General features: G+C 38.1%; 1 protein-coding gene across 2 annotated transcripts in view; it reads left to right on the forward strand.

The window, feature by feature from the left end:
• The first annotated feature begins 14,380 nt into the window (after nt 1-14,380).
• LOC149300710 (copine-4-like) overlaps nt 14,381-15,235 on the forward strand; it is a 127,330-nt gene continuing 126,475 nt past the window's right edge. For both annotated transcript variants that reach the window (XM_089484948.1, XM_089484949.1), the window contains exon 1: nt 14,381-14,551. In XM_089484948.1, coding sequence (XP_089341074.1) covers nt 14,381-14,551 — 171 coding nt within the window. The remainder of the gene's footprint in view (nt 14,552-15,235) is intronic.

Raw genomic sequence — 15,235 nt, forward strand, 5'->3', positions numbered from 1 at the left:
GGTTTTCCAAAACAGCAGGTGATAAAATAAGTAACATTTTATATTACTAACTAGACTTGTGCATTCGTCTTCGGGCGAACATGAAAACGAACACGAAGAGTGCGTTTTCGTGTTCGTTCCGAAGACACGCCGAAGAGAAGACAGCGTCGGTAAAATGTAGGCGAAGACGAAGACACACACCACGAAGATCTTCGTGATCGTCTTCGTCTACCATTCTCCCCCCCTTCTAACTTACCTTGTCTTTGCGGCATCGCGGCAGTTCACGGAAGTGGAAATCCGCAGGTTCGCCGTCACGGGTTACAGGGCAGTGCGAATGAGCCTATTGGTCGCCTACAGGGACCAATAGGCTCACTCGCACGGCCTTTGTAAGTTGTAACCCCTGACAGTGAACCCCATTCGATGCTGCGTTAGATAACGGGAGCGGAAATCCGTAGGTTAAACGGCCGTGCAAGCGACCAATAGGCTCACTCGCACGGCCCCTTAACCCTTTAAAAAAACAAAGTTAACCCCTAATAAAAGTTAAAAAAAAAGTTAACCCCAATGCTGCAACTTACCCGGCAGATCCCACTGGTCTCCCTGTTCTATCAGTTAAATGTCCGTACAAGCGACTTTATTGGTCGCTCGTACAGACATTTAACTGATAGAACAGGGAGGCCAGTGGGATCTGCAGTGTAAGTTGCAGCATTGGGGTTTTAAAAGTCTGTACAAGCGACCAACTGAGTCGCTCGTACAGACTTTTAAAACCCCAATGCTGCAACTTACCCGGCACATCCCACGGGTCTCCCTCCCTGTTCAATTAGTTAAATCTCCGTACGAGCGACTTTATTGGTCGCTTGTACGGACATTTAACTGATAGAACAGGGAGGCCAGTGGGATCTGCAGGGTAAGTTGCAGCATTGGGGTTTTAAAAGTCTGCACGAGCGACTCTGTTGGTCGCCAGCAGGGGGCTCGTCTGCCATCAACCAATGGCAGACGAGCCCCCTGCTGACAACCAATAGAGGTGCTCATACGTACATTTAAACTCCTGGCGCCAGAGCTGCGTTAACCCCGTATTAACCCCTGGACTGGAAAAAACGAACACGAAGAATGTCCACGAATATTCGCCCGAAGAGAAGACAGGAACGGGCGAATATTCGCGGAATACGAAGATTTTTTCCCCCCCGAAGACGAGCACGAAGACGAACACGAAGAGCCCCCTGGTGCCCAAGTCTATTACTAACCACAAAAATTTAGCAGTAGGACACATTGGGGTGCATGCATTGTTCACCCCCTGTGCTTTTTTCCATATGGTAGTTCCCATGTTTCATATGGGCTATTTTGAGCAGAATATTTTTTAAGCAGGACTTTTTTTTTAGAATAAATGAAGTCTAGCAGTTCTTTTAGCAGGATTGTTATTCACATTCTATAGAGTCCATGGCAGCCCCATTGTTGTCCAAAAATGATTGATCTATCTAGTTTGCAAAATGCTTTATTTGGGGGGGGCACTGTAGTGGACAACGAATGTCTCCTACATTGAAAGTTGAAAGTCCCTGTAAGAGATAATGCTCTGTTGATTTCCCATTAGTAGCAAGCAATTGGAAAAAGTCCAATATGTACTGCTATTGTTAATTACGCTTTTCATTTACAAAGGTGCAGGACAACAAAGGTACATTATGAAGAGATGACATGAAATATAAAATGATTAGCATTTATCCATTTCCATGCATAATATTTATTTTTGTAAGCAGTTTTGTGGAAGTCGTGGAAATATACTGTGTCTGTAGTTACATAGTATACATAGTTACATAGTATATGAATTTGAAAGTCCACTGAGTTCATCCTACCAAACATCCCTATTACTGCATTTAATAGTGGCTGGTATCACCAGTTAGCAATGAAGCTCACTGAATCTTCGAGAGCTGCTCAACTTGGGGGAACCTTTGCCACCCAAAGTTACCCCATAGAATTATATTGGGTAGGAGTGTAGAGTTTTTCAGTGCAGCCCTGAAGATAAAATATTTATATATCTATGTATATGTCAGTAGGTTAAAAATACTTACCAAATCTATTTTAGTTAACTGAATGTTGTGTAGGAAATAAGTTGACCTACAGCATGAAAACCGATCTAGATTTTAAATGCTAAAGAAAGCTGTGAGGACCCTGTGCCAAAAACGTAACATCCGGCAGATCTGCCTCCACAGTACATCTTGAATTCTAAAGCAATTAACACCTTGGGTTAGAAGGCGTGGGAAGAGAATCACAGATATACTAACTCAAACTGTTAATACATTTAATAATTCATGGCGGTACCTCCCGGTTAATTAATTAAATTTATGCTTTCGTTTATATATGCACAGTGGGCATATGCTGTGGTTGCTGTGGGAGATATCCGGCTTTTCAGCTTTCAAAGCAAATAAACTGTTGAGTAAATCGTTCTTAAAAAATCTAGAAAGAGCTGAGGCTTGGTGCTTTTTAACCCTCCGTGGTGTAGAATGAAACGCGAAGACTCTGTAAATATGTTGATTCCAGAATTCCTCTTTTCAATTTAATACCGTAAAACAAGTAAAAAAGTTTGAGAAAGGCTGAAGGGAAAGACGCCAATATGTGTAGTTAATATGAGATCATCTAAGGCTTTATTTGAGATGAATGGCAAATTACTAATGTCCTTATCATTCCTGGCAAAATACCAACAATGCTATAAAGTATTCATTGAGATTGTTCAAATGGGATATAGGTGATCTGTCCTCTATTCTAATTATTACACCACTGTACAAAATATTTATATTTTTTACATTTTCATTAAGTACTACTACTACCTATTTATGTATATGTGTACATACATAGGAACAACAATGAGCAATCTATAGCACTAGATGTTGCTTGTCTATTGTGCTAACATGTAAATGCATTACAATTTCCTGTTTGTGTTGTTTTGTGTAGAAGTCTTATGCGATCTGCCCTGAAGGATCATTTTTTACTTGTATTTGCCATTTAACAAAAAGATTTGCCACACAGTGACAAGCCTAGTCATTGAAATGGGCAATTAATGTATAGCAAACATGGGCATTAAAACCTTTTCATAGAACATGTTGTATAATTAGCATACCTGGGAACTTCTGGGCTCCGGCTACCCGGAGCCTTCCCTTGTGGGACGCAGCCAGGACTGCCCACTGACGTCAGTAGGCGGTCCCGTGATGTCGGTGGGAGGTCCCGCTGACATCAGTGGGAGTTTCCCCGACATCAGTGGGAGGTCCAGCTAACGTTGGGGGCATTTCCGTTGACATCAGTGGGAAACACCCCCATTTAAAGGGAAAATGGGCAGGGGAGTGGGGCGTGCCAAGACCCTGCTCCCACGACCCAGGTTCTTGACCTGGAGACCCGGTGCTTCACCCGTCAATCTCTTGGCAGAGAGCTCCTTGTTATGATAATTAGACAAAACGATGGCCTTCACAGGACTCACCCTTATAAATGCACGGAATTGGCTATATGGTGTAAATGGCCTACAAGAAAGCCAGAGACACTTTAGAGCATCTTCTTCTGCAATGTCCAAACATAAGAGAAAACCTTTACTAAAACCTATATTATACATAATCTGTGCTGACATTTTATTTCGGTTTACTTCTTTACATTCAATATTTATATATTCTTGTTGATATGTTTTGTTTTGCTATTGATGTATAATTTGTCTTGAGTTATTTTTGTTATTCATATTCCTATGTATTAGCAAAACAGCCATATAATAACATCCAAGAGTTAACAAGTATAACTGGTGCTTATAAAATAAATAATAAATCATTTTAAAATATCTGGATAAAATTCAAAACATAGAATTTAACAATAAGAACCATCTGGCCAGCTTTTCTATTCCTAATATTTAATCTTCTCTGAAAAATGCATTGACATGTAAATATGCCTATAAATGTAAACAGTCAATAAGAATCTTTGAACTACCTAATAGCAAGACCTGCTTGCTAAGCAGCTAGAGCTCTCCCCATGTGGCCTTCCTTCCCTGAAATACATCAAGCAGTGATTAATTGTATTGTGCGCTTTAATTAGTTATAATCCGGGAAATATCTAAGCAAGAGCCATCCACCATCCTGCAAAATGTTACCACCTTTACTTAGAACCATTAAACGTAAAAAAAATGACTACATTCATGCTTGACAGCATTCTGTTACGGAATGCTGAAGGCAGAGTTTGGCAGTTGTAACACCATTTTTTCCCAGACAACGAATATCATTTGCTTGTCACTCACTCATGCTCTAGGTAAATCCGGGACTTACTTCTTTATTCTGGTTTTGACTAGGTAAAAGTGGCATAAGCACCAACCCTAATACGATTACTTGTCTCGTGCCTAAAATTTGCCCATTTTCCTTAAATAGTGTTTATTTTGTTCTCAATTAAATGTTGTTAAACTAGACAAGATATATAGATATAGATAGATAGATAGATAGATATAGAGATATGTATGTAATTTGTTTTCTCTGAATTCAGATCTTCCAAGCATGTGTGATACAGTAAAAAATTATAGGCCTTCTATAATGAAGACCGCTATTCATCCCGTGTAATAATTATGGAGGCACTGCAAGCTCTTCCTGTAGCACAATATGTTTTGTTCGCATTCTCTTGCAAGCTATGATTTTTCTCACAAGAACTATAATAATCTAGTCCATTGACGAAAATAATAATGTTTCTTTTTGACTGTAATAACCAGTCACAGGGATGTAACAAGTGTGCTTTCCAAGTCACATTTTCTTTTTTATTCTTGTATATTTAAACTATAATTTCTTTTTTATTTGTGTTGATTCTTAGTTTTGAAGCAATATTAGAGGTTACATCACATCTTGCAGGTGCACATTTCAAAGATGATCATTAATCTAAAGTAACATCCAGGTAGGGTAACCACATTTTATTTCTGACTTCAAAATAACAGCTGAACTGGCAGTTTCTTTAATATTACCCCCTGCTGCCAATATATATTAATATTATCCCCTGCTGCCGATATATATTAATATTAGCCTATGCTGCCGTATATGTATAGATCAATTGAAATTCACATGTGAACTCAGCACTGAAGGCATAGATCAAATAAACAGAATCAGACATAAAAATCCTGTATTTGCAGGTATACAATAATAATAATGTATGGAAACAGAGCATTGCAGGTATAGATCAACAGAACACACAATCCCAGCATTGCAGGTATAGATCAACTGGAAATCACATGTAAACTCAGCACTGAGGGTATAGATGAAATAAACACATGGAAACAGCACTGCAGATATTGATCAACTGAATAAGACATACAAACCCTGTATTTGCAGGTATAATAATGTATGGAAACATAGCATAGCAGATATGGATCAACAGAATAACACACAAACCCAGCTTTGCAGGTATAGATCAATTGGAATTCACATAAAAACTTAGTATCAAAGGAATAGATAAAACCCCCTAAATTACAGGCATAGATCATAGGTTGGACACCCCAAAGCCAGCCCTGGTGTTCCATACTGCCCACATAGAACCTGACCAGCATCCACATAACACACATAAGACTTGCCATCTTGGTCCCCAAGGCTCAAACACCCTGCTTGTGCCATCTTTGCCTTTCCACAAATCAATTATAAATCTATGATACACACAAACATTTTTACAGTCACTCACTAATTCACACTTTCATTCACATAATTCATTCACATAATTCTGGGACGTGCAATCCTGGACGTGTGGTCAAACTGCATCCAGGCATTCCTATTCCAAAATGCACTCCAAGCAAATACTTGCTCCATTGTTCTTCACCACAGAAATCTGACATGTTACAAAATTCCAAATTTCAATGAAGTTTATTTCCTGAAAAACCAAGAATATTTTGCTGTCTTTAGCTGTGAGTTCGCACGTTTGTTTACTGTTAGCAGGGCTTAAAAATATATTCATAGATATAAAACAATATTTTAGATAGCACTAATATATAAAAAGGTTAAAGGTGGGTGAATTTTTTTTTTAAAAAGTCTTAATTTTGTGGAGGATTTCTTTCACAGGACAGGTGCCACTATTAAACAAATATCTAATTTATGTTCTGCAACATTCTTTGAGTACAGCAACACCTTAAATGCATATTTTTAAAAGATTTGGAGGGCCAAAATCTTTCCATGTCCTCAACAATAATTTTTAAACCAATTTTAAAAGGTAAAAGGATTTTATATTTTTACATTTAATTGTTTTATTTTATTATTTGTGTTATTTATCATTTAGTTCTTTTCATATTTCCATTATTTTAAATGTTATTATTCTTTTTACTTTTTTTTAAGTCTGTTGAATTTAAACTCAGTGTGACCGCTGGTACAGAGTCAAAAATGCTGCTTCAACTGCTGGAGGTGAGACTAAGCTGTCATCAGGCAGACCTTTGTCCCGTGTATTATACTCATCCCAGAGTAAACAATGTATTATTTGCTATGAATGGCCAGTAAAAACAATATATTTTTTGCTTCTTCATAACACACGTCTTACAATCAGGATGTTCTTCACCACTAACATGCTAATAAACCATCACTCCTTTTCCCATTTGCATGACATGGCCTTACACTTTTACACTATCTCAGACAAACTCATATTGGGTTTGGGGTGTGCGCATCTGCTGCCTAAACCTTTATCTTATTGGTTCCTTTTTGTGTTTTTTTTAAGCATACCAACCACAAAAATTGAATATTTAGCTGCACAGACCTCTGTTGTGCCTTGCAGATCTCAAACACCAGGCTATGATGGCTGCAATGGTGGCCATGTGGACAGCTGTGGAAAGTTGCATTACGTTAAAGAAGCCTTTAGCTCTATCATCCCCTGGTTTACTCACTTTGTTATGTCTAGTGAATGCCATGTCTTTGTCTCCGACTTCATCCTGCAAATAATTGTATATTCTCATCGATATCTCTCTTCTGTGTTGTCATCCACCCCATTACACAAGGCGTGCTCTACCCTTTAGCTCCAGGCAGCCTGAGCCACTGATACTTATTCACAAGTCGGGTAGAGATGCCTGGTTAAAACATCCCCATATGTTAGTCTGAGTGTCCCAGAGTATTCTACCTGGATGATTTTCACATGTAGCCTATGCATGAGTATGCATATGAGGTATGCAGGGCTAGGTATGGTGCTTCTTTGGTACCTGACCAGTAAATTAACATCTAGAAACTGGTAAAAGTTCAAATAAAACTGTCCTTCTTGTACTTGTAATTACCATATTCACAGCAGGCTATCTTGTATATATTTGCATATTAAATCAACAAAGGAATACACCCACATCTTAATTTTTACTTCATTTTGTCTCTCAAATTTTTACATTTATTTTAAGATTAACAAAGTGGGAATGTTCATACCTCGCAGCTAGTGTTCTTCTCCATGCCTCCTTTCATATTAAATTTTCAGTTTAATTAGATTTTGGCCTAATACTGCCCCTCCTTCTGTAAGTTAATTTTAGGAAATTGATCTGCCGTGCCCTCACTTAACTATCTTACCTAAATTGATCCATCCCATTAAAAAGCTGTACCTATTTTTAATTATCAATCTAAATATCAATTTAACATGCATTAATTTGTAGGCGATTATTTTCTGCATATTAACCATTGACAAAACATCATGACAGCCTATATAGGCAAATATCAGTGTGCTGATTTAAGTAAGAAATGTCATGCACTCTGCTTTTCTGTAAATGAGGTAAGCTAGCTCATCCTCTAACAGAAAAAATGAAAGAATTACCAAAACATAACACAATGCATTGTGATTCTGATACAGGCTGAGAGGTTATATTGTACCATGGTTTCAAACATGATATTTGTCATGTTTCTCACTTAACATACAGACTTACAGATTTCATCTGTGACGATACCAATGAGAAAAGATATCAAATTATTGTAGTATATTCTATACCTTTCGACCCTGAGAATTTGCCTAAAGCTGTGGCAGAACCAGGCCCATGGAAAAATCTCTTTAAGCCAAACTGGTCCAGCATCCGCTCATCTTCTCCCCTTCTGACCAAGTGAGCTGAGCCAGATATTAGGTTAAAGTCCACACTGACTCGCATAACTATACATGCTACATGATTTCAGTATTTACTCTTGAGGTAGATATTCTTGGGCTGAACATGATGATACCTGGGATTTCCCCAGATGTATCCAGATGCAGCTCCATCACCTCATTGGCTAGTTGAAGCAACTCCATGGCTATTTGCCTGTCCTTCCGTGCTTTCCCTGTTATTCCAATCCTGAATCACAATCAACAGAAAAAAACAGTTTTGATTAGTTGCTTTGTAGATATTCTAAGTTTAGAGTTGTAGTATCTCCCAATAAATAGGCTAATGTCTTAGTCTACTTAGGCCATGTAGAATTATCAAGAATCCCCCCACACTGGTTGTCCAAGACACCTGATAAAATAACCAACCAGGGAAGCAACACTTAGATTTGTAAGCTATAGCGACCTAGTGTATTCATACCTATCAAAATGTCTGTAGACTACTATACTTATTGAACCTCCCTGATATTATACTGTAAATTGTAAACTGGTAAGTAAATCCGTTACGGCTTTCTATTTTTTTCAGTTCTCTTTTTCAGTTCTGAAAGCCCGATAGTGGAGCGGAAAAGGTGTTGATTAATCTGCCAGACTTCATTAAGGCAGATTGTGCTTTGATAGTCTTAGCTTTAGGGTGATCTTACTCATCCTCTTCTGCGTGGTGATCTGTATTTTTTTTCCTTTCTTTTTTTTATTTTCTCTGAGATCATAACACACATCTAAAAATACACTACTTCCTGTAGCTTCATATTATCTGTGCTGCATTGGGTAATTTTTTTTTTTCAAAGATAGGAGCTTGGATTAAATTAGGTGAATAATATGCAAATATGGAGAGTGTGTTATGGTGTCCTGCGCAAATTGATAAGTCACAGAAAATTATTACAAGTGAAAGGGTTGACTAAAAGCCCTCTAATCGAAGTTGGGAGAAATTAATTTAAAATTAATATGCAACTAAATGTTAATTACTGTGTCCAAAAGGGATGTAGAAAGGAAATATTTTTTCTGTACTCTCTATATAGTAACAATTGATGTGTTTTCTTTCATTATTATCAGATAATTAGTGAGACAAAATAATAGAATTTTCAGGGTATTGCAGTTTGCCTTTGTTTTCTTTTGCATGGTCAGCAGCCCTATGGATTTGATCCATACCTGGATTTAGGTTGGAGAGATGATTTCTAGTTTATGAAATGTATAAAAATGATAAAAGTATTACAGGGGTATTACACCATAAATGCTCTTTATGTCCCCTCACCCCCATCTTGGCTTTTATATCCATGTTGCTTGTTTTATTTATATATATATATATATATATATATATATATATATATATATATATATATATATATATATATATATATATATATATATATATATATATATATATATATATATAATATCATTTTATATATACATGTATTATAAATAGTGCAGCTGAACATATGTTGTAATGTTTTGTGTTGATTAATGGTTTTATTCACTCCCTCATCTAAGATGATCTGTGCAAGCAAAATGCAGGTGCCTTTTTAAAACATTTTTCCATATGATACTGCAGGAGATAGTGAGCCATTCAAATATATATCATAACATCTCTAGTAAAACAGTAAATGCTGGTGGATTGTCTTCCACAAGATATAATGTATGTGTGCTTTAAAGAGGTGGGGTCTATTCACTAACAAGTGAAGTGATCAGTCAGGTTAAAGGTTATCTCTACTCATCAGACTCAACTGAGGTTGCGGTACCCTTTCACGCTAACAAAAAACAACTGGAACGTTCACTAGAACGCAAGGGAATGTAAGTTCCAGCTAACATTTGCAACTGGCTAGTTTAATTAATCTGCGAGTTGCCTACTTTTTTCAACTCACTTATGCTCGTCCCTCCCACAGTTTAGTGAATAGACCCAGTAAGGTCTACACATAAATTCAAGTTCCATAACAAGGCTTTTGATTGGTACCGATGATAAATTTGCTGAAATGTGAACCTCAAAGTCCACCCTAAAAACTAGTTAGATTCTATGGTGATCTAGCGTAGTGTTCACAAATACCGTATTTGCTCGATTATAACACGACCCCCCAAAATCTGAATATTAATTTAGGGAAAAAAAAAAAATATATAATGAATATAAGAAGACCCTATAGGAAAAAAGTTTTACTAGTAAATGTTTATTCATGTAAACGATGTAAACTATTTTTCTTAAATAAAAGCTATGCTAAAGCTCCTTTTATTTTCCAACCTGCCCCCTAGTTATGCACATCTGCCCCCAGGCTTGCCACTCTGCCCCAGAAATGCCTTATACCCCCTATATGCCACTGTGCCCAGGGCCGGCCCGACAATGGAGCCGAGTGGGGCAACCGCTCCAGGCGGCACTCTTGAAGGGGCGGCACTTCGCCGCCCCAAGCCCTTTTTTTTTTTTAAAGCGAAAGAGAGAGAAAGGGGCGCCGCTGTCAGTACCCGCTCGGCGCCCCTCGCTCTCTCCTCTGCGGCGAGTCTCCCTGTTCGGTCTCGGTGCTGGCTTGTAATGCTGAGTGCCGGAAGATTTCCGGCACTCAACATTACAAGCCGGCACCGAGACCGAACAGGGAGACTCGCCGCAGGACTGCTGAAAGGTAAGTACAAGAAGGGGGGGGCAGCAGGGACGGAGGGAGAGGAAGGGTAGATAAGGGTGGGGGGGCGGCAGGGACGGAGGGAGAGGAAGGGTAGATAAGGGGGGGCGGCATTTTAAAATTCGCCCCAGGCGGCATTTTGCCTTGGGCCGGCCCTGACTGTGCCCCATGATATGCATTTTAATCCTCTAAATGCCACTGTGCCCCATGATATGCCTTTTGATCCCCTATGTGCCACCCTGCCTCCAGAAATGCCTTATACCCCTATATGCCACTCTGGTATTTAGGGGGTTAAAAGGCATATTATGGGGCAGAGTGGCATATAGGGAGGTATAAAGCATTTCAGAAGGCAGAGTGGCGTATAGAGGCTTAAAAGGCATTTCTGGAGGCAGAGTGGCATAAAGGGGGTTAAAACACATATCTGGAGGCAGAGTGGCATTAAGGGGGTTAAAAGGCATTTCAAAGAGCACTCTGCCTACAGAAATGCCTTATGACCGCACTTAACACCCCCCCCCCAACTTACCGGTGCTTCTGACTACCCGGTGTGTTGTCCGGGCAGTGGGTAGACGCGATTCGCGTAGGCAACTTCTGCCGCAGCCGGAAGGAGGTGCAGTTAGCAGTGGGGGTTGTCTGTGTCTATCGTGCATTACACCCACTGGTGCAGGGAACTCTCCTCTTTCACAGTCGGGGAAGGTCTGCGCGATGGACGCAGACAACCCCCGCTGTTAACTGGGACTCTTTGAATTCTATGGTTTTACATGGTTAATAACAATCACCTATTCTGTAGCAGGTCTATAAAAACTAAGTACACCCTTACTGCTTACATGGGAATTAAGATGCTAAGTAGCAGACAGGCGTTGCTAATCAAATACCCTTGATTAATTTATCATCAGCAAGTGTCACCACCGTAGTTTTAGCAGTCTTGACACGCCCCGCTCCCCGTCCATTTTTCCTTTAAATGGGGGTGTTTACCGCCCACCGTTGTGGCCGTGCCCCGCAAGGGAAGGCTCCAGGTAGCCGGAGCCGAGAAGTTCCCAGGTATGGTTATAAGGCTATTTCCAAACAATTAGGTGCAGGGATATTTAGATTTCTATCCAATAAAGCAGAAAATATTTTAGAGTTATATACTACAAGATAAAATATGTGATCAAATAGTCAGTTTTTAAAACCACACATTTTATTCCTGGTGAACCATTTGACTTGTTTCTTGCTCATATTAAGTGAATCCTACACTTGAATACAAGCGATCGAGATATGTCCTTAAGCCTCGTTCCATCATGTGTCAGATTATCTTCAGCATGGTGCATTCACATGCCCTTGTAATTGAACCAGCTGGTTCTATGGTAATGAGGCCTTTTCCATTGTCAGCATCTGTATATTTCCAATTATATGGGTGCCACTTTATTCTCTGACCTACTGCCCTTCTGTCAAAAGGCATTGCCTTCTCTGTGATATCTTCCTGATATATTTTTTTGGCTTTCCGTACAGTCAGGAACCTTGGTGTGCAATCTTTCTTACATCCCTTATTGCTTTGGTGTTAATAGTCAGCTTTAATATTTTTTTTCACAGCTGTCATTTTTAGTATTGCCTTCCAATATTAGATGCTGATAAATTAAAGGGCATTTTATATTACTCTTGGATTTTTTGCTGTAAGCTGAAAATGATTCTCTGCAATTATAGTTTGCAATAATAAGTGGTCTTTGTATTAAAGTTCATTATTTCCTATAATTCATAAAATGTGTTCGGAACTCTTTTGACTCATGGTGCCACATACAATATCATCAGGCCCAGACTAGTTATATGGCACACCAGGCAAATGCCCAGTAAACAGCGCTCTATATTCACCCGATCTTCCAATGCAGCTACAGACTGGGTTCTGCAATGTACAGCCACTGGCTTTGTGATAAAAAAAAAAGTAAAGTGGGGTTGTGCAACCTCCACCGGGTTAGCCCCCCCCATATTAAGAATTTTAACAAAAGATCATTCAATTTGTTAGATCTTTGTTAGATCAGGTTAGATCAACTGTTTTTTTGTTAAATCTAGCCAGCCCCCACTCAACAAAAATTTCAACAAACTGTTATTGATTATGATAGCTCCGCATTAGATCAGGTTTGATCAGACAACATTTTTGTTAGATCTAGTCTAATTACTGAGATATTGCATATTTAGTGAGATTTTAATTGATTTTGGAAGATATTCGTTAGATCCGGTAAGATCAACTGTTTTGTTTCGTCAGATCTATCACGCAGGAGGCGGTATTCACAATCCTATTTTGTATGCGGGAGTAATGAGACTAGATCTAACAAAAATTTTGTCTGATCAAACCTGATTTAACGCGGAGTTAATTCAACAGCTTGTTGAGGCAGGGCTGCCCCCCCCCCGAAAAAGATTGTTAATATTGCATATTTTAGAGTAGATCTAACAAAAAAAACAGTTGATCTAACCTGATCTAACAAATTGAATGATCTTTTGTTAAAATTCTTGGGGGGGGCTTACCCATGGGAGTTGTTGTGCATATCCAGCCCTTGGCCGCACTTACACCGTTAGGGTGGCTGCCAGTGTGAACAATTTGTGATCTAGATTTAATTGAAATCTTCTATGTAACCGGGTATGAAATTAGATGTTTACATTTGTTATCTGTAAGGTAGCAATGTGCGGGCAAGACTCACTATCAACTTTATGCTTAGCCAAATGTTAAAGCAGTTGCACATGTTGCAGAAATTCTTTCACACTTTGCTGCTGTCCAGGAGATTAAAGTTCTAGGTCATCCTAATGTAACCAACCCTTGCCTAAAGCATGTTATCTTCTAGAAGCTATGGTGGCCACTGATCCAAGAGGATACAGTAAATGCAAATACTCATAATCATTTTCCTGAACTGAATACATGCCATGTTTGCATTTTAAGTCAGATACTTTTCAAGAAGTAACTCATCTATTTTTTCTTTTCTTATCCGGATTGTTAAGTACATTTATAGCACAATAATTACATCCCATTAGAATCAGTGTTTTACAAGTTTTCTAAATGTCCTTATATAAGATTTTAAAATATATGTTAGAATATAGTTTATATTCTTCTGTAGCTTAGATATATATATATATATATATATATATATATATATATATATATATATATATATATATATAAACAAATTGGAATATCACTGTTCTGCCGTGATAATATGTATAAAACAAAGAATTCTACCTTTATACATGTCTGTCATGTCATACCATCACTTCCAATGCAGCACTCAGTATTGCCATTTTGTCTTTAAATGTCAAAATTATAATCATATATTAATAAATATATAAAAATAAATAATCATATATTACCATTGAAAATATAAGATTTATGTCTTTTTAACTGCAGGTTACACTAACAGTCTTTCTACTATTGTAATACTGCCATGTAATTAATAATGTTTTTGTTATTTCTGAAAGCTTTAAATGGGTGTCCTGTGAAGAAGGTGAATTGATTTAAACACTAGCATTTCTGGGAGGATTACATCACAGAAAATTGCTCTCCCAATTCTAAAATATTGAACTTTGAAACATAGTTTGTTAATGAAAAATAAATGAAAAAAAAGATTATTGGATCAAACTTTTATTTAATACCAAAAAGTGACATGAATGTCAAAGGGGTAAAACTCACAGAAAAATAATGAAAACTAGAGCTTTAATTTGTTCGCAGAATTTAATTTTTGTTTCATCTTTTTTCTTCCATAGGTTTAACAGATAGCGAGAAAATGAGCAACATTTATGAATCTGCGGCCAATACCCTTGGAATTTTCAACAGCCCATGCCTCACAAAAGTAGAGTTGAGAGTATCTTGTAAAGGGATATCAGATCGAGATGCTCTTTCCAAGCCCGACCCCTGTGTCATATTGAAAATGCAATCACATGGGCAATGGTTTGAGGTAACACAATTCTCTTTTGTATAATATATGTGCTTTTCTAATAATGTTGATGTAAAAATGATACTCTATGTATGTCAAATGCTCACTATTTTAAGGAATGTGTGTGCATCTGCTAGAATCCATGTGTTGGTTCAATATGTCCTCTTTGAGCTATTGTAAACAATGGCGTTTAATCACTAAACTATGAGTTTGCAGGCGACTTTGTGGAGCAATTACAGTTTCAGCTCACATGCTGGGTTGCACATTGCATGATGCATTGTTAATATGGGAGTATGTGTTAAAATACAGCTAATTGGTTTATCTGTACATTATACAGAATTAGAGTCCATTCTAATAATAATGCATAATAGTGAGATGAACCCACAGCTCTCCTCCATACAGACTGTAGCTTTAGTGAATAAACCCCAATGATACAATATAATGAAACATGGGCATGTAAACATACCATCTTGAGTCAGATACAGTCATCAAGATCGTATTTAGGCTTCAGGCACAGTTCATCAGAAGTATCACACAGGCAGGTGTGCATCATCCACTGTGGACGTAACTTCCATTAAACTAGGGACTATACTGGTAGTTGTAGTCCACACTAAGTGCCATTAGTTAAATAATACTAGACATCAGAATGGTCTATATGTCATATACTTGATTTTTTTCTGTCATTAGCACTGATGACAGTGCTAA

This window comes from Sceloporus occidentalis, unplaced genomic scaffold (genome assembly GCF_023333645.1).
Source record: "Sceloporus occidentalis isolate IW3139 unplaced genomic scaffold, rSceOcc1.0.p SCAF_23, whole genome shotgun sequence".
Classification (NCBI taxonomy): Eukaryota; Metazoa; Chordata; class Lepidosauria; order Squamata; family Phrynosomatidae; genus Sceloporus; species Sceloporus occidentalis.